This window comes from Argiope bruennichi, chromosome X2 (assembly GCF_947563725.1).
Source record: "Argiope bruennichi chromosome X2, qqArgBrue1.1, whole genome shotgun sequence".
NCBI classification, from domain to species: Eukaryota; Metazoa; Arthropoda; class Arachnida; order Araneae; family Araneidae; genus Argiope; species Argiope bruennichi.
In genome coordinates, this window is record NC_079163.1 from 45,735,672 (window position 1) to 45,759,941 (window position 24,270).

The 24,270-nt window shown below is 28.0% G+C and overlaps 1 protein-coding gene across 1 annotated transcript in view; it reads right to left on the reverse strand.

The window, feature by feature from the left end:
- Window positions 1-10,697: 10,697 nt before the first annotated feature.
- Window positions 10,698-24,270, reverse strand: part of LOC129960841 (uncharacterized) — a 49,326-nt gene continuing 35,753 nt past the window's right edge. The window contains exons 3-4 of the mRNA XM_056074516.1: window positions 18,739-18,880; window positions 10,698-11,124 (exon numbers count right to left, since the gene is read on the reverse strand). Of these exons, the coding sequence (XP_055930491.1) occupies window positions 10,866-11,124; window positions 18,739-18,880 (401 nt within the window). The 3' untranslated portion in view covers window positions 10,698-10,865. The remainder of the gene's footprint in view (window positions 11,125-18,738; window positions 18,881-24,270) is intronic.

The following is a 24,270-nucleotide window of genomic DNA, read 5'->3' on the forward strand; positions in this document are numbered from 1 at the left end:
TTCCACTTAAATAATTAACTAGTAAGTCAAAGCGGCAATAAAAGATAAACTGAAATATAATGTTTTCTACTACATTCACAGTATATTTTGCGTGTACAGATGCATAAGCAATTGTAAATAGACGAAGGAGCACAATTATGAAAGAAGTCTGTTTATCCTTTGTTAAGACTTGCGACTTTTTGGATACTAGGTTACCCTAGAGAAAAACCTCAGATACGAGGATTAGATGGGGGTACCAAAATGGTATGGGGTCAGCTGCCTCTCTACCCATGACAGGACGTGCCTCTTACGGCTGGGGTTGTACCGTGACCGGTGATGTCCTTGATACTGAACCATAGTTCCTGTGTATCCTGGCTATCATAACGTTCCGTTCATTCAATATTTCCATGTGCCTTCGGGAGGGTGGGGGGTGGGGAGTCGGAATAGATATTTATGGTTATTGAGTACAAGGTAAAAAGTTTCCTTTTCATCTGCCATTATCCTAGTGTTGTTAAAGCTGTCGCCACCGTTTTCATAACGAAATTTTTTTTGTGTGTTTTTGGGTAAGTATATTTTTCTGTAAGGTATCCTCACCTTATTATTTTCACATATAAATTTTAATTTTGGATTTGTGATATTTACTCGAGATTTTCGATGAAACATTTTGTAATGGAAGCTTTATTGAAGAAATCAGGGGAGAAGAGTAGGGACAATGCTTAATGTCGGGCTTATTCAAAATGTGGGAGATAGATATAATAATTGAAATTGTATATAGATATAATAGTTGACAATGCTTAGATATAATAGTAGACAATTATAGATAGGTAGGTAGTGGACAATGTTTTAGTAGGGCTTATACAGAATGTGGTAGATAGATATTGTAGTGGAAATTGCATGCACAAATTTTGTAAAAATTGGACATCACTCTATTTTTATATTCTATTAGCTACCATATAAATCTCATTTTTCAAAATAAATGTATCTTCAACTAAACATATCATGTTATAATTCATTATATTTTTATTAATAAAACAACTTACTATATCTTTTTATTTATTTATTTTTGTTTTGTTTCTTTTTGTTAACGATTTTTAAGTGTTCCATACTTTTCACCCATTTAAATATTTAAGAATTTTCCCTTAAAAATGTAATTTTAAATATTAAATATTTTTTTGATTTTTTCAAGTTATTGAGAAAATATTTTATGTATAGTTAGTAAGTAGTTCATTGAAAAAGTTGGTATTGAAATTTTTTCAAGGATCAACATTTCTAGTTATAATTTTTGGTTAAATGTAAATGATACTCCAAATTTGTCACCTTTTCTCTACATTTTCTTCTTAGTATAGCATTTTCTACAATTTTTCTTGAATTAATAGATTTTTCGTTACCGTTGTATATAATTCATGATTCAAGGCTTCAAATAAATAATATTCTCATCCTTTTTAATTCTTAATTCATTTTGGGCAGATGTTTGTTGCTTTGAGGACAATAATTGTTTGTCTTGATTTTAGTCTGCATACTTAAGCTGAGATTGAAAACTAGAATTCTTTAATCATGTTTAATAATCCTAACAAAATGAAAAATAGAATAATAGCCTTCAAAACAATGAAAAATAATTTAAAAAAAAGTTTTAACATTAATAAGTTAAAAATTAATTAACGAGGCTTTTTCTTTTTTTTTTCTAACATTTATTTGCATATTTCATACAAAACTTGCTGAAAAATAAAATAATATCCAACGTAAAAAAAAATTGAATTATTGATATTTTGATTGTTTTTGAAATCTAGCCTATATATTCTTTATTCCTGTATGAGTATATATATATTTCATATTTTGAAAATTGTTAGTTCTCTAAATTATTCTTGTTTGTTTCATTTCTGTAAGATTCAGACTTAAAATGACTTTGTGATGCGTCATAATATTTTTAAACAAACATACCCATTTTAAGAGGGGAAAAAAATCAACATTATGCGCAGCATTGGGCAACAACTATATTATTTCATGAAGAGAATATTTTGTTTCTGAGCGAGATTTTATTCAGTTCGAAATAAAATAAAACTAATGACTATTCCAAAAAACTTGTATGAATCGGATGAAACATGCATCCTATTTTTGAATTCATTCTCTTTTTATTGTATATATGAATAATTTAACTTATCTTGTGTATAAGCACCCACATCTATATGGATATATATATAAATATTACATTTTATTACTTTTTAACATCGTTATTTTAAATCTACGACACGATTATTGAACTCATGATAAAGTTTAAAAGACATTAAAAAGCCCATCATTAATGAATTCCTTCGAAGAAATTCTCCTGTAGACATTTTTATTTGTATGTGAAGGAGACTTCTCTTTGAAGTATTATCAATAAATAATACAAAGGACTTTATTTTTTCATGCATTTCTTATGCGCCAGGAAAATATTGATTTTGAATTGTCTGTAAAGTTTCTGCATTTGTCCTTTTCTGAAACATGTCGACAGTACCCTAGTGAAGTGGAATATTGGACTTTAAAGTAGACTTTGATGGAGAGTCTGAAATGATTTTTTTTATTATTCCTTTTTTTTTCTATGTTTGCATTAAGTTACCATAAAAACTCAATAGTTCTAGAGAAATTTCAAAACGTAAACATCGAGTAGAGCTTATCTTCATGCTTTAATGCATGTAGAAGATTTTACATAAGTCAAATCTTCAGTTTTTTACTATACATTGTCTTGTGTATAAAGCATGTAAAGTATTCTCTTACATGCTTCTTCTAGTTGCGATAACATTTTTCATTAATCGAAAGGTAAATAAAAAAGTCAAGTATTTGCAATGTGAAGGTAATTTTGAATTTTCTAAAAAAATATTTTGGAAACGATTGAAGTATTTATGTGAGAACTCAGAGAGTCATTTGAGATCAGTTTTAAATTTTTGAAGTAAATCTCGATTTACTATTTATTAAACACTGCTAGAAGATGTTCAGATAGATATAAAATTCTTGATACAAATTTTCGAGAAACACATCTAGATAAACACAGATCAGTATACAGTAATTCAAGCAGGAAAACATTGGAAAGTCTTTTCCAGTTGGAACGGGAACACTGACTGGCCATGGACATATTTTTTTTAGAATTAAAATGAAGATTTTCATATACGAGGGCAATTTTGTCGATTTTATTGAGGACTTTGTGGCATATTTAAAAAGCTGCAATAGTAGAAATTCAAGTTGGAAAACATTGGAAGGCATTTTCCAGTTGGAACGGGCACATTGACTGACTATGTTCATTTTTTCTTTAGAGTTAAATGAAAATTTTCATATACGATGGCAATTTTTTCGATTTTTATTGAGGACTTTGTGACCAGATTTGAATAGCTGCAGCTGAGATATGAAAAATGCCGGTGTTTTACTGATCATTACGTCAATGATTTTTACGATCATAAACAGCTATCTCATTTTTGGGCAGTCTGTTTTATTTCATTCTTTCTCCGCTATTATTGCATTTTTTTATTCACTTTTGCTGAACTTAATTTGTTTCATGATTGTAAAGAAAGAAATTTTGTATTTTATTGATTTCAAATTTTGTACATTTGTATATTTTGGATGACAATATACTATTTTGATATTTTCACAGCCCAATCATTAATCAATTACTTTAATGCAATTTTGATTCCTTTCAATTGGCTTTATATATTAACGATTCCTAAATATTTAAAAGAATGAATAAAATAAAGACTAAAAGATGGATAGTTATTAAGATTTATTCCTGTCTATTAGTTCACTAATAAACGCAAATTTAAATTTTTTTATTAAATTTATTTAAATTATAAGTTAACTACGACCCTTAACTTTTCACCTCTTTAAATATACTTTCTATTCTTCTAATATTTATACTTGCAAATATTCTACGTTCCATCACCCCTTAAGTTTTGTATCAAAGTCTTTGAAGCATATCATATACAAGCGTTTTTATGTGCATCATAAATCAAATTAAAAAAAAAAGCAAAAGATTGAAAAAAAACAGCTACATTTATAAACATTAAAACTAGTAATTTTAAAGAGAAATAGTTTGTATACATAATACGACAACATCTTTCATTATATTTCATTTTCCTATTCAATAAATAAATAAAATGGGACCATTATTTTTTGTGCCAAATAAATGAGAGCCAATCAATTTCTTTCTGTAAATTACTAAATTTTATCGTGATCTCAATTTCGAAGAAAAGCATCGGTTAAATGAATTAATAGCAATAAAAAAATGACTGTTGTCCTCAAAGCTAATTTTCTTTTCAGTTATTTTAGTGTTATAGTCACAGGACAAAAAAAAAAGACAATGAACCTTTTTACAGAGGAGTATAAATAAAAGGAGCAATTTATTTAAAGAGAAAAATAATTTATTCTGACTTAAATATCTCTGGTATCTTTTCATTTCTTATGAGTTGAAATAACAATAATGTGGTATCCAAAAAGGTGTTTAAATAAATTTATATGTCAAAGGTATGAAATTATTTTTCTGGTATTTACTCCAACAAACTTGTAATCTTTGATGTTTCCCTCTCAGGGAAACCTCTCAAGTTTAACAGGGTTTATGCTTTTTGAGGTAATCTTGCAATCTGGTCTGCTTACCATTTTAATCTTTCTTTTAGAATATATTCTAATCTTTCTGTTAGAAGATATTCTGCTGTTGGTCCTTCTGTTCTCATAATGTTTATCGAAGGTTCTCCTTAAGAAGTTATCATCATTTTGCTTGTTTCGAGAACCATTCAAAGAGATGAACTATCACTTTGTTCAAAGATTTTTAAAAAAAAACAAAATAAGAAGATTTTTTGGATATTGAAGACGGATTTCACTGATAGGCTTTAAAAGTAAATTTTTTTGAATGGATCCAATTTGGTCTTTCTTGATGAACGTTGGATATACCTCACATCATTCATCTTAAGGAATTAGTCATATTTCAAAAACTTAACTGGGTTACATTTAGGTACCTATTATTAAGACTGGAAACTGCCACATAGAGTTGGTTCTGGTCGTGTACTCTGAGACTGGCATCAATACAATGATCAACATATCGTTGTTGGATAGTGTTAAACATTAGAAAGGGGCGGACGAGCTCTGTGTTATTTTTTTATACTTGTTTTTTAAGAAAAATATGTTTGATGTTATTACTTTTTGAGGTGAAATATCCACACCATCATCTAGCACCAACGTACCCTGCTAATCAGTATTTAATTATTTGCTTTCAAAAGAAAGAATATTGGAAGAAAACGATTTATTTTAGGATTATTTATTGAGAGTATACCATTTAATGGCATATTTTCTCTAATATTTGTTTTAAACTTATTATAATTTCAAATTAACTTGTATATTTGACAAATTAGGAAAATATCCACGGCTATGAGGATGTTAAATGGAGTTGCTTTAAAGAATAATATAAGCTAAAAAGAACTGTTAAAATCAGGAGTCTAGTGTATAGGCATTGTGGAATTATAGAAACTCCAAACTTTTTCAGTTCGTAAATTTAGAATTAGGCTCTTTACTTGGATGACTCAAAAGTCCTTTTCGTTTAAAGTAAACCAAAAAATACCAGTGTATAAACAGGAGCTGTCTGATCAGTAGTTTACTTTCTACACATATTTAAATATATTAATATTATAATGCAACTTTTCTTTTAGGCCTTTCAATATTCAAAGAAAAAGACGTGGAATGGCTTTCTTCGTAGAAGGAAAGACCTTGAAGGATTACATTTAAACCAATTTAACATTTTAAAGCAATCAAACTTGAATCCGTACGGTTTTTCATGCCTAAAAACAACGCAGACTTCTTTTTACTTCCTGATTCGAAAGGAAGTTCTGTTCCAAAGATTTTAATAAGAAGATTACGGGTAAGGAATTAAAGTTTCGTAATTATTATCTCCCCTATTTATGTACTTAAAAATTAAATCACTTCATAATACCACTTTTGCGAATTTATGGAAAATTTCTCAGCGAAATAAGTAGTTTTCATTTCATTTAAATAAGAAGGGTTTGTTACAAATTTATTTGATTATTAGAAGCAAATGCCCCTAGCACACAACTACTGAACAACACTGCACGGTATTATAGAATTTCGCACAATGCAATATAATATTGTATAATTTTGAATAATATTGCACAATAGCACGCATTATGTTGTGTCGGCTGGGAAGTATGGATTGAACCTTCATTATATTTTAGTTAATGCCAGTGGATTGATTTAGCGCGTTAGTATTGTAGATCAAAAGATCATACGTTACCTGTCTGATTTTTTACAAAGTTTCATTATACATATCACTGTATGCCACTTTAAATCTGCGATAGATTTAAGTATTCTTGCATTTTTGCATAATACTAAAATTTCGAGAATAAGGCGGTATCTGAGGGATCATCCCGTATCCCTTCACCATTCCGATGGATTACGAGAGCCCTCACCATTATTATTTACGTAGTTCCAAAATAGGACTTGCTTCAGAAAACTAAATTCGTTTCACCAAAAACAGATCTAAAAGTTTTAAGATTTCTAAATCTAACTGTGAAATTATACCTTTATAATAATTTACTGTTTGCATGGAAGTTTAGTTTTTCTTTGTACATTTTAAATTTATCCAGCATATATGGTCCAGTATTATTAATAGCAATTTTCTTCATGAAATCCAAATCAACCAGCCTGCCATTATCTGCCAGCCTGCCATATTTAGAAAATGTTTTTTCCGCTCGAGTTAATTTTTTGTTTGCAGACCAAAATGTTGTATTTTTTTAGAAAGCATTCTGGAAAATAACATGTTTACTAAATTTGATATAAAAGTCAAATTTTAATTTTCTCTCACAGACGGGGAGCAAAAAAACCCCGCTTGTTTCTTTTCTTTGAGCTTTCAAAAGTAATTTTCAATTTCTTATTTTAATAATTCCTTTTTTTTATTTTAATTTTTTAATTTTTAAGAATGCAGAAGAAGTAGACATAAGTTTATATTTGTATTTATCATTAGCTACAACACATTAAAATGTAAATATTTTATTATTTAAAATTATATTTAAAAAATTTGGCATAAGATTTAATTCAACAACACCATCTGTGGTATTTTGAAACATTTTTTTTTCAATTTAATAACTGATATTTCCAATTTATTGAATTTTTTTTTGTATAATTTGAATGTTAAAAATGATGCTTATTTTTCACGAAAATAACCTTTTACCTTCTATTGATAACGAATATTTGTTTGGAAGAAAATAGATTCACTTTACGTATTTGTTCTTTCATTTCATATAATCTAAAATATCTAGGTATTTATAAATATATTAAAATAGAATGTTTATAAAAGCATAAGACTGACACAGCTTTGAAACACAACAATTCTTTTATTTACACATAAATTTTGCTATTGTGAATGCTTAAAATATTCCATCTGCCTCTGAAAACCCATTCCTTTTCTCTTGCCAACAGATTCATGAATTCTATTTATTTTCAAGAGCTTCAATCGAGAAAAAAAACACTCAGTTTCCTGATCGAAGAGTGTATTTGGATTTACTGCCAAACATCTGGTTTCAAGATTAACACATATAACACATATTAATACACACATAAGATTCATACACGTGAGTAAACTCAGAGAAGTAAAGAATTGTTCAAAACAATAAAAATGATTAAGATAGCTACTGTTAATATAAATGTTTGGGGAAAAAAAGCTTACGTATAACATCAACATGCATTACACTTACACATTTTTAATTAAATAAAAACTGCTGTAAATTACTTATACGCTTTCATTGAAATCGTGCTGAACATTCCTTTCGATTAAGAGAGTGGTGAAAACCTTCTGTTCAAGTGATAATGATAATGTTTGTTTACAGCTGTTTCGCACATTTAAGTACAGTAGAATGAAGTGAACCTAGAATAAACTGAATGACATAGGTTATTAATAGCAACACTGACTAATAGCTGTGCTAATGACTCTCTTGATCAGGTTCATTTAATCATTTGAACAGATATAACCCATCAATTCAAACTATCAACTCATGTGGGTTGAATGGTGTTCTGCAATACAGCGTACAACTTGGATATCACGAACCATTAACTATAGCATCAAAAGAATATTTGTTAATGAAATAAAAGTATTTTATATTTTTTAATATTATTCATGGTTTAATTTATACAAATTGTTTTGGTAATAAATAATTTGCGTTTAAAAAGATATAGTCAGAAAATAGATTTTTCTTGAAAATAGTAATAGCATATAAATATTTTTATAATTAATGACAATTCAAGTTTACCGTATGAGATAAGTTAAACAGTTTCGAATGGATCTTAATGGATTTTAAAAGGTATTTATTTCTTTGAACAGAATTTAGTTTTAAACACCAATAATTGCTGTTCTGAGTTAAAAAACTCTGCTTTTATATACATTTTTCTGTGTCTGTTAAGATGGAACATTGTAAAATATTTTTGATTCCCTCTCTAATGTGCTTTAATTCTGAAATTTGGTACTGTTACGTGCTATCAAGGAAAAAATATTATTTTGATATTTTCAAAAATTAGTTATCTGTTTATTTATTTTTGCAATTACAATTTGATTTTATACAAATAGCCCTACCTGGTAGCGGATTTGAGAAATACATAGATTCCATAATACTTAAAACAATGAAATTTAAGATAAAAATTAAAGGAAGGAAAATAAATAAAAAAAATTCAATTTTCTAGAGTATTGAATGAAGTGTATTTTTAAAAACTGATTTATCAAATTTATTAAAACGAAAGCCTCCCAATGTTATGGTGTTTCTGCTGTAACACTTCATAGTGTTGAAATATTAATTAAATCATTCATAGATGATATAGTAATATGCATATTTCTACACAATTTCTTGAGTTGCCTTTGAATGTAGATAAATTTTGTTCTGCAGAAGAAAATGAACTCATTCATTTTCAAGATTTTTCTGAAATAGTTATTCAGCATTTTTAGCATTATTATGTCTTCATAGTTTATTGTGCAGTATGAAATTCCAAAATTTTAAAGATCTTTTTTAATATTAAAGTAAAAATGAAAACACAGAAATCTCAGGAATGTAAAATATTGCTAGGATTATAAAACATTCTTCCATTAAAAAAATCAAACTAATACCAAGTTATATTTATCCTATTACTTACAGAACTTTCGGACGAATTTCGAACTCAAGAAATTCAATAATTACGATAGATTTAGAAACAAATTATTTTACTATACAAGTTTGATAGCTAATTCCATTGCAATTAAATTTAGCATTTTCATTGCAATTGTTATTTAGCATTTTCAAAATATAAATTCGCATTCTTATTTCATCAGAAACACTTTCAATGTTTTTCCAATTAGTAACTTATTTTTTTCTAAGTACCTAAAAATGAAAACAATTTATATTTTGAGGAAAAATTATTTTGCTTTCAGAAGAACTCCACACTCATCCCAATCAAGAAATTTACAGCAAGAAATTATATTTGTGATTCAATATGTGCAGAAGAGAATTCAAAATTTTATTAATACCAGGGTTTCCTAGGTTAACATTGCAGCCCTAAACAGAACAGGGAGTTACTTTAACTTTTGATGGTATATTTAATTAAGATTATATATTAAGATAATTCGGAAATCGTACGGATCTAAAATATTTAATTGAAATAATTAAAATAAATGCAATAAGTAGACACTGCATGATTTTTAATTTTTCACCAAAAACTGGAGGGATTACATTTATAAATGTGTGTATGAAATGCAGGAAAATAATATTTAAATTTAAATTTAATCCCAATTTTTAAAGACGCCTTAATTATCCAGTTAGATTACACCTTCTGGTTTGAGAATGGATTGTCTAATTTAGTTTTGTGTCAATAGGATACGTTATTTGCATATGGATTCTGTGAAATTTCTGCAGCAAATCATAATGTATGTGAATTACTTAATATTAGATTATTATTTCTAAAATATGATAATGAGATGCAAGTTTGATACGACAGTTAACTTATTGAATTAAATTAATAATTTTTTTTTATTTAATTAAATTTTCTTTACTGAAATGCCGTTCTACTTCAGGTCAATAATGTTACCACTAATTTGTTTTAATGAAAAATTATTAATTTATTCAAATTTAATTGAAGTAAAGTAAAACTGCATTTAGAAAAACATGAACAAGTGAGAAGTATGACTAAATCGAATCTTTCATTATTTAACCTTTTAGTATCTTATCCTTTATTTAACTTTCATACCATAATTGTTATTTAGCATATTATTCATTATTTAATTTTCATACCATTATTGTTATTTAACATTTTATTATTTAATTTATTATTTAATTTTTATACCATTATTGTTATTTAACATTTTATTATTTAATTCATTATTTAATTTTTATACCATTATTGTTATTTAATATTTTATTATCTCATTCCTTATTTAACTTTTATGTAATTATTGTTATTTTGCATTTTATTATCTGATTCATTATTCAACATATTTCATTCTCATCTTTTAACATTTTATTATCTAATTCATTATTCAACATATTTCATTCTCATCTTTTAACATTTTATTATCTAATTCCTTTTTTAAACATTTATTTCATATTTTATTATTTAACATTATATTATCTTACAATAATTTCGCATTTGAAATTCCAAATAAAAATGGGCTGCTATACGAGGAAAAAACTTAAGAAGTCTTGGTAAAAACAAAACAAAACAAAAAGAAAAACGGGAGAAAAAGAAACTATCAATGAAAAAGCAATAGCGATTTGGTCTCCTCCATAAAGAAACCTTTAATCGTACAGATTCCCGAGAACATTTAATGGAAATGATCAACCAGTTTTTCTCTTTTCTCCTAAAATTACTCAAAAGATTCCTTGTTGATGAATGCTCTCCATCAACTAAGTCTGGAGTAGAAAACGACGGAGCATTCTTTCGATCGACAAAGATAATGTAAGAATCATTGAAAGGCTGAGTGCTGCTCTCAGATGATTGGAGATTGAAGTGCAGGTTCCGGCTCCGTAAGTATAGTGTGCGCAGTGCTCGTGCAACAAAGGACTGGTGATGCGATCGAGATGTTGCTGTAGAAATGCATCAGCGTCGTGTCCACAATCTTGAGCTACGTGAATGTATTTACAGAGAACGAATTCTCGGAATGCGCTGAAAATGAAAAATATTTTGTAAAATTTTTATCCATTAACAATATTCAAAATTTAATGCTTTATAAATACAGGGTGACTCAAAAATTTAGAGAAACTCTTAAACAATATTTCGCAAACGAATGAGGATGGAAAGATTCTCTTCAAGTAGAAAGGATGGAAATGGAATCGTTTTTTTTTGTCATGAAATAAGAATTGATTTGTTGCATAATCTGAAGTTTAATTCACCTGATAGTTCTTCTACTGGCAATTAAGACACTGGATGGAATAACAGTTTGCAAATGCTTAGTATGATGCCTACTTTCTAGAAACACATATGCCAAATGAGGAATCATTATTTTTCACTGCAGTAAACAATACTGCTTTTAGCTTATGTTTTATTTTACTATCAGAAACGGTGCTTCATGTTGCGAAAAATGGGATATCTAATCTAATAACTGAGCTTTTGGATGAAGGAAGAAATAAAAAACCTTTTTAGGCAGTTACTAAGAGCAAAACTTTGTCCTTTTAAATGCATCAGTCCAACAATATCAGATGCATGTGGTTTGTTGAATAGTAATTTATGTAGTTAATAAATTGTATTATTATGACAAAAAAATCTGACTTCATTTTCATCCAAGCTGTAAAAGCGACATCATTTAATTATCAATTTTATGCGGATAATCAAATTTTAGTTTGAATTGTTTTGAATATTAATTGGTTAATGCACGTGACACTGAAGTTTGAATTGTTTTGTATATTTTATTAAATATCTTAATGTATGTTTTTGAAGAGTTTATATTAGATCTCAACATGACGGTGTATTTTCCGATTCATTGTCATTTTTGATATAAGAAAGTATTTTTCTTAATATTTTTGACGAGATAGAGAAGAAAGCAATTTTATCGCTTTTAAAGTCATCATTTGAGATCTATATTTTTCTGCTTCGCTATCTGAATTGTAAATTAGTCAATAAACTATTACATATATTAAATAATTATCTTATAAATGGAGCATGCAGCTTTTATATATTTCTGGGTTTTTTTTCGTAGAGTATTAAGAAATAATTATTTTTAAAACCAAATTTCATTCATTTTTATTCTTGTTATTTATTATTTCACTGAAATAGTTTAGAAAGTAAAAATACATTTGGAATTACGTGATTACTGCTTATTATTATTATTATAAGAGAATGTTTTTACATATTAATCCAATAGTAAAAAACGTTAAAAATGCTGATAAGCTTAAATAGCCTGGATAAGATCAGTGTCAAAATATTTTTAAATGATAAACTCTAAGCTAATAGGAAGATCCTTCTGTAATAACTTTTGACAAATAAATTTTTTTCCTAAAAATTTTGAGTAAGAAATATTTTATTAAATTCTTTTCAAACAAACAAAAAAATGAGGAATGCAGTTTTTTTTAAGTCTCTTGAATATGATAGGGAAACAAATGCATTTATTTTAAATTTAAAAAAAATCCAAGCTGAATTACTTTTGAATGTTTCAATTAATGAAAAAAATCCAATTAAGAAAAATAATTCTATTTTGACAGAAAATTAACAGGCTAATTTATGATTCTCTTTAAAACGTGGCTGTATTTCAATTCTTATTTGTAGACTTATCTTAAATACACGAATATTAAAAATCACAGTTTTAATTTTCGCTTTATTTATTAATAAAGGATTTAGAATGAAGCCACTTTCCCAGATGATATCTGTGAATAATGAAAATGGGATAAAATCCCTAAACGAGATTATATTCCACTTTTAGAAGTTCCATATCTCCGCAAATTGAGGATGATACAGCTTTCTTAATTTAACATGCATTAGTTCGATGCCAGAAGCGACGAGTTTCTCAGAAATAACAATGTCAGTTTTGAGAACTCTCTATCCTGAAGCTGAATATCTGCCGTCATGACGCCGCGTAAACCACTTATAAGATTACATTTAATTGAAACGGGTAAAAGAATGCAAGGAAAGTATTTATTTACTCCTGCATTTTGATGAAGAAGATTTAATTAAAGGATTCAATACCAGTCCTTTCCTAATGGACAGTACAGATGCTATATCAGGAAAATTCCTTTCCCTTGAAGCATGAAGTTGCTACAGATGCTTTGCCATTGAACTAAAAATTCTCAAACTTTTAAATATGCGATCCACTTTTTAAAAATCGAATGTGTAGTGACTCACTTCATTCTCAATACGTAGCGTTTTTACAGAAATGAACAGCATACTTTCTTTCTAAAAGAAAATTATAATGGCCCAAAAGAAAATTTTAAGAAGGAAGAAATACATTTAATATTAAATATAATTTTATAAAAAAATATATCTAACCTATGGCTTGATGAAGAGTTTAAATTCACATCTCATTTTTGCAAATTGTTTAAAGATATATATATATTCAAGATCTAACTGTTTGGGATCCCAAGCACTACGCTATAATATTTCCCTGTAGCATTTATCAATCTGTCCTCTAATCACCCAGTAGATGGCTTTACTTTATTTATGTGAGGTGGATAGCTTTATCACCTCTAAAAGAATACAGGAATAGACAAAATTTGTAGCAGTCAGCAAATACAACCGATTTTGCCTTTCAATGAATTTTAAACTATGAAAAGTAATTTTCTATTTTTCCTATAGAATCCTTGTTATAAAATTTACTTAAAGATTTCATTTATGCATAATCTAATCGTTGATTTTCCTTTACTTATAATCTAATCGTTGATTTATTAACTAATGTCTAAACTTAAAAATATTTAGAAAACAAATTACTTGTTTATATTATGTAAAAAAAATATAAATGGTTTGTAAAATGACCAAGATTTTTATTTTCCGGAAGTGCATTTCTAAAAATAGAACATTATTTACAATCAAGTGAAAAAAAAAGCATTATTAAATAGCAATAAAGTGAATGCCGAAAGAAAATATATTGGAATTACAAATAAAATTTCCGCTTAAAAGTTATTCTGAAATATAATTTTTGTTCAATCTAAATGCAATATATTTCCTATGTACAACAAGTGAAACTTTAAAAAAGTTGTTAAATGAAATATCACCAAAGCCAACAAGTAGGAACTTTCAACATCGAAAATTTACTAGCGTCGAATAAATCACCGCAAACCTTCGTCGAAAAGAGTGATAGATGGCCCTCCAATACATGAGCGTCTTGCTGCTGACAACATCTTCCTCAAACCATTGAGCAAAACCGCAGGCATAATAGCTATATATGAATAAATTAAAGCGCGCACAAAATTCTTTCCCCACAAAAGTATAATAGCCAGTTACATTTCTCTTCAAAAGTTACATAAAAATTAAACATCTCATTCAGACGACGTCCTCTATTCTTTGCCAACTTCTAGCACAGAAGTGTCCTCTTGGAAAATACATGACCCGCTCATAGTTTTCAGGAAACAGAGATTAATATTGATACTCCCTCTAGTAAAAACATTTTTCTTGAGTGCTAGAAAAGTTGAAGATAACTTTCCTTCCTCCGAGTATAAATATTCATAAAGAATTACAGAAGGGCATTAATCCCTTACCGCATTGTTCTCTTTGCAGCTGAGGGTCCTCTTTCCACTTCGTACCTTCATTCAGATACGGTCGATAAAACCTTGAACCGTGGCCAACAGTTAACATACTCCGTCGCCCGTTGTGTTTAATAATATGAAACGCAGTTCGAACTGTCACGATGAAACACTGACATTCCAGATAAAAGGCAGACGATTCTTTTCCTAAGTCGACCGACCAACCCCCCACCATTCCCCTATTTCACGGTGTCTTCTCCGAACGAGAAGAGATATTTTTACCTTTTTTGAAAAATTTTTATTTTTCATTTTCATTCGACTTTTAGGAAGAGTTTGAACAAGAGCGTGGATCGGGGGAGTATTTTATTCATAAAATTGCAGATATCATGTTGGTGACAGAGGTTTTTGACAAGGACCTGGATTTCTTCTTTTTGCTTTGGAATTCTCTTGCTTAAAGAGTGGGTGGATGATTCAAGAATAGTAAAAATTGATATCTTTCTGCAGAGTTGGACAACAATTAATTAAATAGCATAGAGAAAATTGCTCACTTACTATCTTTACTTAGTCGTGAGTGACAAAATAGTGAATGACAAAATTCGTGTTTGAATAAGGTCGGCAGTTTGTAGCTTTTAAGCTTTTTGGTTTGGAATTATCTTTCTTGAAGAGTGGGTGAATGATTTATGAGTATAAAAATTTGAAATTTGTGAAGAGTTGGACAATAATTAATTAAATAGCCTAGAGAAAATTGCTCACTGACTATCTTCGTTGAGTCGTAGTGATAAAGAATGAATGACACAATTTGTGTTTGAATAAAGTCGGTAATTTGTAGCTTTCTTAGAATAAAATGTCTCTTTTTTAATCTTTAAAATAATTTTTTGCCAATGTTTTAATTTTTATACGAGCTTCCTTGAAAATTTAACTGTGCTCGAGAAAATGGCAAACAATAATTTTTTAAATAGTTTTAACAAGAAAAATTAAGAGTTAAAACTCAATCACAGTGATGAAACTCTGCAAGGTAAAGAATGCTTTTTACTAAGCTTTGTTAAAAAAATGTTTAAAAAATAATACCAAATTGCAATGTATGGCTTGGATGGTCAAAAGAAAAACTCAAGCATATTTTGAAAGCGCAAATATTACAAAAAAATTTTTAAAAAATTAAATGTTGTTACAAAAATTGTTCAAAGAAGATAATACCAATTTGAAATGTATGACTTGGATGGTCAAATGAAAAACTTGGGCATATTTTAAAACCCAAACACTAATTTTTTAAATCATTTTAACAAGAAAACTTTAAAAACTCAATCATAGTGATGAAACACAGCAAGGTGAAGAAAGATTTTTACTAAGCCCTGTTATATAAAATGTTCAAACAAAATAATACCAAATTGTAACGTATGGCGTAGATGATTAAATGAAAAAATTTAGCATATTTTGGAATATATCATTTGATCACACAGACAGCAGCTAAATTGATTTTGCCAAGATGTATGCAAGGTTTTTAATGGGAGCTCCACAGAAGATACTCTTATGCTTCCATCAAATGAAAGATATCGATATAGGACTAAATGAGAGGGTAGATGATCGAGAGTAATATCTACTGTCTCAAACCCATGGGCAAGGAAATTTAATACTTAGAGATAATTCCGTTTTTTCGATCTGAAATGTGTTACCACTTTCTTCTTCAAACCGAATACGTTTTGTGATAACTGAAGGAAGACTCTGCGCCAATAAAGGCAAGAAAAAAGAAAGAAACTTTGGAATAAGAATTTGAAATCTGTTAAAAGAAAGAAAGAAACTGATGGCTTGTCAGAAGTTTTGTTTCACACTCTTATGGGGAAAATCTTACTGTATTCTTCGATATTTCACATAAGAAAGAATCCCTATTTTATAATGTAGAATTTTAGATTTGTGCATTCAACCATACTTTTTTTGTGTTTTTATACGTTTAAGGAAACTGGAAAAGATTTGTAATCAATATTATGCTGTAGTTGTCTGACGTTTAAATAAATAGGGCAAGTAGCATTTTAGATAATAACCTTAAATTAATGTGCTGCAGAAGTGCTAGATAAATTCTTTGTGTATTTATATATGTAACAATGACTCATAAAATAAATTATTTTTAAATCAGAGTCATAGTGTCTGTATGAAAACCTATAATAAGTTAAAGATTAGCATCTGTAAATCAGAGTCATAGTGTCTGTATGAAAACCTATAATAAGTTAGAGATTAGTATTTTCATACACATCAATCATTCGATGTGTATGAGCAATCGTAACCAGCTGTCGTAAAATATTTGATCCACTGTCGAAAACCTTTCATCATTTTGTTATTTTATTGCAAAACCATGAACAAAAATTTGTTAAAGATATCTGTGTTTACTTCTTCATTTAGTTTGTCAAATTAAAAGTACAGAGTTTCGAAAAACTGATATAAAACCAACTTTTCGATTCTGAATGCATGCAAATGTTTAATTAGGATATCAATTCTATGTGAAAAAACAGCCATAAAATTAAACGATTTTTATTCGCATAAAGGAACATTAATTGTGCCCTATAAATTTGTGATAATTGATATTTAATTCCTACTAAAGCGGGTTTTTTGTATTTCACTTCTGTATTTAATTTATGTTGTTTTAAATTGGTGACTAAATATTATACTATATAAATAATTCAAACCATGTTACTGAAAAAATCGATACCAAATTGATTTGTTATTCTTGCTTTGAAAGACAAATTCTATGGACCTGAAAAAACTTTTTAAGTGTTTCCTTGTCCAACTGAGTTATGCAGGGAATTAATAAATTTTGACATTAGCAATTAACAGCTTAATGAGTATAAAAAACTAAGCATAATAGGATTAGTCATCCGTTCATTCTTTTAGTGCTAACAAAGTTTCTTCTATTTCGTCGTGATTGGCTGCCAAAAATAATAAATCATCACAGAATAATATTTCATGGAAATTGTTACATCTTTCTTAACCCCCGTTGAAATTTTTTATAACATTTACCAGAATAGCTTTAGTCCCCTCTCAATAAGGTACAGAATTTAATTGAAGCAGACTTATGTGTGAATGATAAATGTATCTAATGCTCAAATAGGTCTAATGAATGATTTATCAACTGCACTTGTTCCGAAACTTCTGGAACTTTTAAGGAAAAGTTGCTAATGACATTAATGGAGAAAGTCTACATGTTCCGAAAAGGATGCTTTTAAACATCTGTTTATTCTGAGAACTTACGGGCTTATAAAAGTGTTTGCCTTAAATGGTATTTGAAAAAAGGAAACAAGCTTTAAGTATCATTATGTAACTATTCTTAACCATTTATCTCATCCTGATGACTCTTTAGGAGATTAAAACTGATAAAATGAAGAAAATTATTCTAGATATTAAACGAAACGAAATTTAATTGTATTTAAATTCATAATTCTAAAGTGAGTATTATTTTCTTTGTATTCTTTCCTCCTTATTCTTACCAAAATTCTGTAAGAATCCATTAAAATACGCTACATAAATTCAAACAAAACAAAAACTGAAAAGCATAAAAAATTGAAAGCTATATTAAAACAGCTATTTATTTTTTTAAGTTTGATATTCAAATATTCTTTATTTATATCAGGAATTCGAATTATTGAAAAGCTTTAAAATATCTTAAGTTCCATGATGTGAAATTTCAAATGAATCCCTGAAACTGAAATTTCTCAATATTTCCGGGAAGTTACCTTATATAAATGCTATTAATTATAGATGATAAATATCTTCTAGAAAAAAAAATATTTGTGATGAAAAATAAAAGGAATATTTTGAAATTCTATAATTTATTAATAAGCAAATAATTTATTAATTATAATAATTATTATAATTATTATTATAAATATCATTATAATAATTTATTAATTAATTTAATAATATTTTATATTAATAACTTATAATTATTTATTAATTTATTAATAAACAAACACTTTGTATTTCCATTTATTTTATTGAAACTCTAAGAACAACAATAATAATAATTTATTAAAATTTCCTTGTATCAAGAAAAATATTAAGCTTTAGAGGAAAAGGGAAGTGAGTCAATATTCAGTATACAGTCACAGTAATTGAATGAACTTACCAACAGGAATCTTTTAGTCCTTCATCTACGTTATGTTCTTCGTTCACATTTTCTGAAATTTCAATGAGGTGACGATATTTTGGTGCACACTTTTCTTCAGCTAAGGTGATATTCTTAAAACACGGTGCATGGGTAAGATATGCTAAAAATTGAAAAAAAAAGACAATATTTTATGAAAAAATATAATGAAAAGATAAAATTATAATTCTATAAATATACACATGATATTAATTCATATTCAAAATTAAACAATTCATATTTTTACTAATTTCCCTATTTGAAAATTAACGATCCGTAATTTTTTTCCAGGTGATTTTGAAAATTATATAGTTTCATATTAATTCAAGCAGGTGTTTGAAATATTAAAAGACAATTAAAAGCCACATTAAGCTGATTAAAAATTTTTTTTATCATATTTCAGCGAAGAAAAAACGGCTTTATTTTTTAATTTCAACTTGATCACAACTATTTCAAAAATTAGTTTTTTTTAACCTTGTGAGATACTATGCCCTATCTCAATTAATTCAATCGAACTTAAAGCAGTCTCTAAATGTTACTAAATAACTAATGTTTAACAACAGAAATATTGCTGTAACATTTAAACGTTCTCTACAAAAGAAAAAGAGTACTGGAAAAAGACAGATGAATAAAATTGTAACCATTGATTCATTCGTCTCGTAATCTATTCATAGCCATGCATAAAACTGTTATTACCCAGCGAGTATTGTTATGAGATTAGATTGTTTATTATTGGGAAAGAGGAAAACGTCGACTGGATTGAATCCCTTATCCGTTGATTGAACAACTTATTCAACTGTTTCAGACTGTGATTCCTTTTCATCGTAGGTTGAGCCTTTTCTTTCTGAGTTGAATCGACATTAATTATAAATAATAACATTTAACAACAAATAAAAAGGTTTGAAAGGTATTCTTCTCATTCGCGTTATATGTTTGAACTAAAAAAAGTCAGCTTAAACTTGGAAATTTTACTTAGGGCAACGTATTGTTGCATTAGTAGTTCAACGTTTGAATATTCGCCCTTACGAGAGGGTGGTTCGAATTCATTTCCAGACCTGGGTCGAATGCGCTTCATTTTGATATTGATACATGTATTTAAAAGCAATGTGAATAGTTTGAGAACAACTGAAACATCGAAACCGTACATAAGGTTTCTTACCTTTCATACGAAATGGGAAAGATTGAGTGAACGTTAGGGCTCATTCTTCAAGTTAGCTCATTATTAGGTATTTCCTATTTACTCAATATATTTTATTACTGATTACGTATTTAATGTACCACCGTTTATATAGTCCCCATTAAATTACAGCAATGAAGCCAAAGAAGATATCAACATTAGTAAAATTTCCCACTGAAAGAAATAAAACACCAAAGTTTTGTTACACATAGTAAAACCAAGAAATAGTTTCTTGTTTATAGAATTTATCGCTTTTTTTAAATTGAAGAACAAAAAGCATTTAATTCATTTGTTTAAATTACGCAATAAAGATGTGAAATTATTCTGTAGAGACTCTTATAAAAAACCTTTTAAACAATACGATGAAAAATTCATCTGCGCGACAATCGTTACATTTAAAATAACTTACAGTAACGATGCAGCCAAAATAGGAATGAATTACTTGACGGAAAAAAACCTTCTCCTTTTATATCTAACTATTCCTATAACCAAGATTTTACAAGTAACAAGTTCTAGACCTGTTACTGAAACATTTGTTATGGTGGCTACCTTGGACCGAAGAAACCTAAAGGAAAATAAAGGTAGAATAGGCGTCACGTTCGTTCAATTTATTTGCCACGGATTACCAACGGAAAGAGGAGAACTCTAGAAACTAAAATAAATGAAAACTCTGGGCCACAAAGGAAAGCCACGAGAGGTATAGAAAATCACAATTGATGACCCACCAAAGCTGCAAACTGAGCTGGGAGAAAAACAAAGCTTGTTTGCTTACAGACTCATAGAATCGAGTCAAGCTGCGAGCATCTGCCGTTTCCTGGGTTCAAAGTTTTCGTTCAAATGAAGAAAACTTAATCCCGCTATTCGATGCACTTAATCTTTTCATTTGCTTAGAGATTAAGAACTGAAGGATTTCGTTTCAAAAAGTATGTATATGGATAATAAATGGTACATAAACAGAAAAGTTTCTGATTTTGCCAGTTTTGTTTGAAACTTATTAGAAAGTCAGAACAGTTAATGCATATTCGCTCAGTCACAAAAATAAGCATGCTTCTTATATTTCAAGTCATAAATTCTACATTTTACAAATAAATTCAATAGAAAAATTATTCTGGAAGATGTTATCTTATTGTTTTGAATTACAGGATTAAAAATGATTTGCAATTAATGCAATCCTTAATTTTTTAAATTTATTTTTCTTTCATCAGTAAAATTTATATCACAGAAGTATGCATGCATTCTAGATTTTGCCACGCCATAAATTTTTGAAATGATTGAACAAGTATTTTTTTTTTTTTTTTTGCATTTTTTGTGCTAAATTTCGCATATTTAGTATTGGGAGTTTCATTGATTTATTGATGGTACTGTTTGGACATAAACTATTCAAAGAACAGAAGGATATAAATGTAACACTCCATGAGAGATCAAATCGAAATATCGAATTGCCAAAAATAGCTGAAAGAGGTGTTGTAACAACATAAAAACCATTGAAAAGTTTCAAACTGAAGGGAATAGAAGGGAAAAAAATTCAAGAATGGAGAAACTGGCCAAATTCAGGATTCGAAAAATCGGATAATTGTATGAAAAGTAAAAGAAAATCCACACATCAACACAACAACACAACAAAATTGGTATCTGGTATAAAAAACCAATTTAGGAAATTATACAATTTTGAGACAATTCATTGTGTGTTAAAAAAAGATAGGATATGCATAGCTAAAAATATGAGAAGAAAATAGTTTGTAAGGAAAGTTAATCTCAAGGACTTTGCAGTTTTGGGATTTTCCGATTTTTTTTTTTTTTTGATGGAAAGGATAATCATTTTGATAGACAGATTTTGGATGAACCACTACAACTCAGATGAATAATAATAATAAAAAAAATTCTGAATGAAACGAGCGAAGGTAGAGATCAAATCAATGAATATGAGAGGAATTGTTGAACAGGAGTGATATGATTAACGGGGCTGCACAACAGCTTCTTGAGATGTCAATTAGTTACAATCGAGAGAACAATGAATAGGTATAGTAATTTGGATATTTTGACTGGTAATATTCGTCAAAATTGCTGCATATTAAGATTTCAGAGATTGTGCAAAAAATGACCTCTAGTATCCGAGTTGAATTTTATAGGAATGTCAGCTGTATGAAACATGAAAATGATCCAAAACTTTATTCCAGTCGTAAGATTAACTAGTTTGTAGGATTAACTGATTAATTAAAATTGATCTCAACGTATTCGTTCTGGAGGAGTGGTAGAAAGTACCAATGGCTGACACACAAAATTTAATCAATTTAATGTTGTCAAGAATGAAACAAACAACTTGCATAATTACTTTTATTATTATTTTTTTAGTTAAATTCCTTTTTAAAATTAAATTTTTATGGTTTTACAAAGATTTTTTTTTTAATTAAAATTCACTTTCATTGTTACTGAAATAGATTATCATTTTGAATGTAGCTATACTCTAAATTGGATTTTTCTTCTAAAGATATCGTAGTTATTATTCTGAATACATAGATTACGACTTCGTGACTTGAGGGCTGTAGATTCGAGAACCGAATCTACGGAAGTATCATCATTTATATGGGCCTGGTGTACCTTAAATACGATGATGGTCAAACGTCTTCCCTCTAGTGTGCTGTAGAAATTTAACGAGGGTGTTGTTGGCTTATGTGCCATCCTCATCATCTGACCTCGAATCCAAATTACAAGATCCACCAAAATTGACCTCGTGTAATTCAAAAACAAGAGTTCATATAACTAAACTAAACTAAGCTTGAAATGAATTCGAATAAAGTATCATTATACCGTTAATTAAATAATTTATTATTTTTTATACAATTGCACTGAAAGTTTGATTATTATACAAATGATATTGATATTACTACTTACTTTTGTTGCATAATTCTATATTATTTAATGATATATAATTGAACTTAATATGACATTTGCTGTAACATATCTAGGAAGCTTATTTTTTCTATGGTTTAACAATAGATAATTTAATTTTTTATGGAATATAATTTGGGAAGAGTTTCAAGATTTATACAATTTTCCATCAAATAAAAATATTACATAATTGGAAAAATTTCCATTTTTGCGAAATTTGATCTTTTCTAGGCTGCATTTATTAAACAAACTAATTAGAAATATAAAATATTTAATAATGAAGGAGCTTTAAAGCTTATCAGTTATTCTTTACACTACATATCAAACTTCTGCTAAAGATTTGTAATTAGAAACTCAAAAACAAACTTCTTTAATCTAAAAGATAATTATAAGAAACTTAAAATCTGTATGAAACTTTCCGATAGAAGTATTAATATAAAGAAATATTTAAAATAGTTCGAAAGTTTATTTTGAAATTGTGAATAAAATTACTTTTTCACTGTTTGATATTTAAATTGAAAATAATTAATATTTTCTAACTAAGTAGCAGACTTCAAGAAAAAGGGAAAATCTGATGAAATATCACAAGTTAGTCGATAGATTTTTTTATAATTTTATAAATTTCGAAGAAAATTAACGATACACATCATAACTTGGCATCAGAAATACCACTAATGAAATCTGTAAACCGGTAAGTTAATTTATATTTTATGTAAGCAATGGATATTTGTATAAATTTTTTTATATTTTATGTAAGCAATGGATGCTTGACATAAATCTTATTATATAAACAGCACGTTTAAGAAATTACATTTCACACTAAAAATTATGCTATTCTCAGGGAATTTGAATTTCTCAATATATCTGAAGTGAAAGTCTGCCGAAACTAAGTATGTTTTTATATAGTTTTTGGTTATAGATAATTATCTTTCATAATCATTAAGCTTCAGGTATTTATTTAAAAATATTGAACATTTCCTAACTGATTTGTTACAAAAGTTGAAATATTTGCTTTTGAAAATGAGACATTCTATGACACATATAGTAAGACATATAGTCAATTAATAATTTTGCGGTAAAATTCTATTTTCTTGTTTCATAAAGTTCCCTTAAGTCGCATAAGCAAGTACATTTCATAAATTAATTATTGTAAATTGAAAAATTAGTATTGCCTTTTTAAGTATGTAATATGCAGCCAAGAAAAGTTTAAATTCGTTATTTTAGATTGATGCAAAAATAACTGTGTCCGTATTTCCCAACGCATTATATAAATAATCTTGAAGCAACGAATTGACTTTTATCAATAATTTTGTTAGATTACAGTTTGTTTTGCAAAAATTTTATCCTAGATGTACAGAGCTTCTTGTCCTTAACCATAAGAAAGTGAACCAAGTGAAGCTTAACTATATCATATTTTTGTGGTTTTCATCATTTTATAGTTTTGTGAA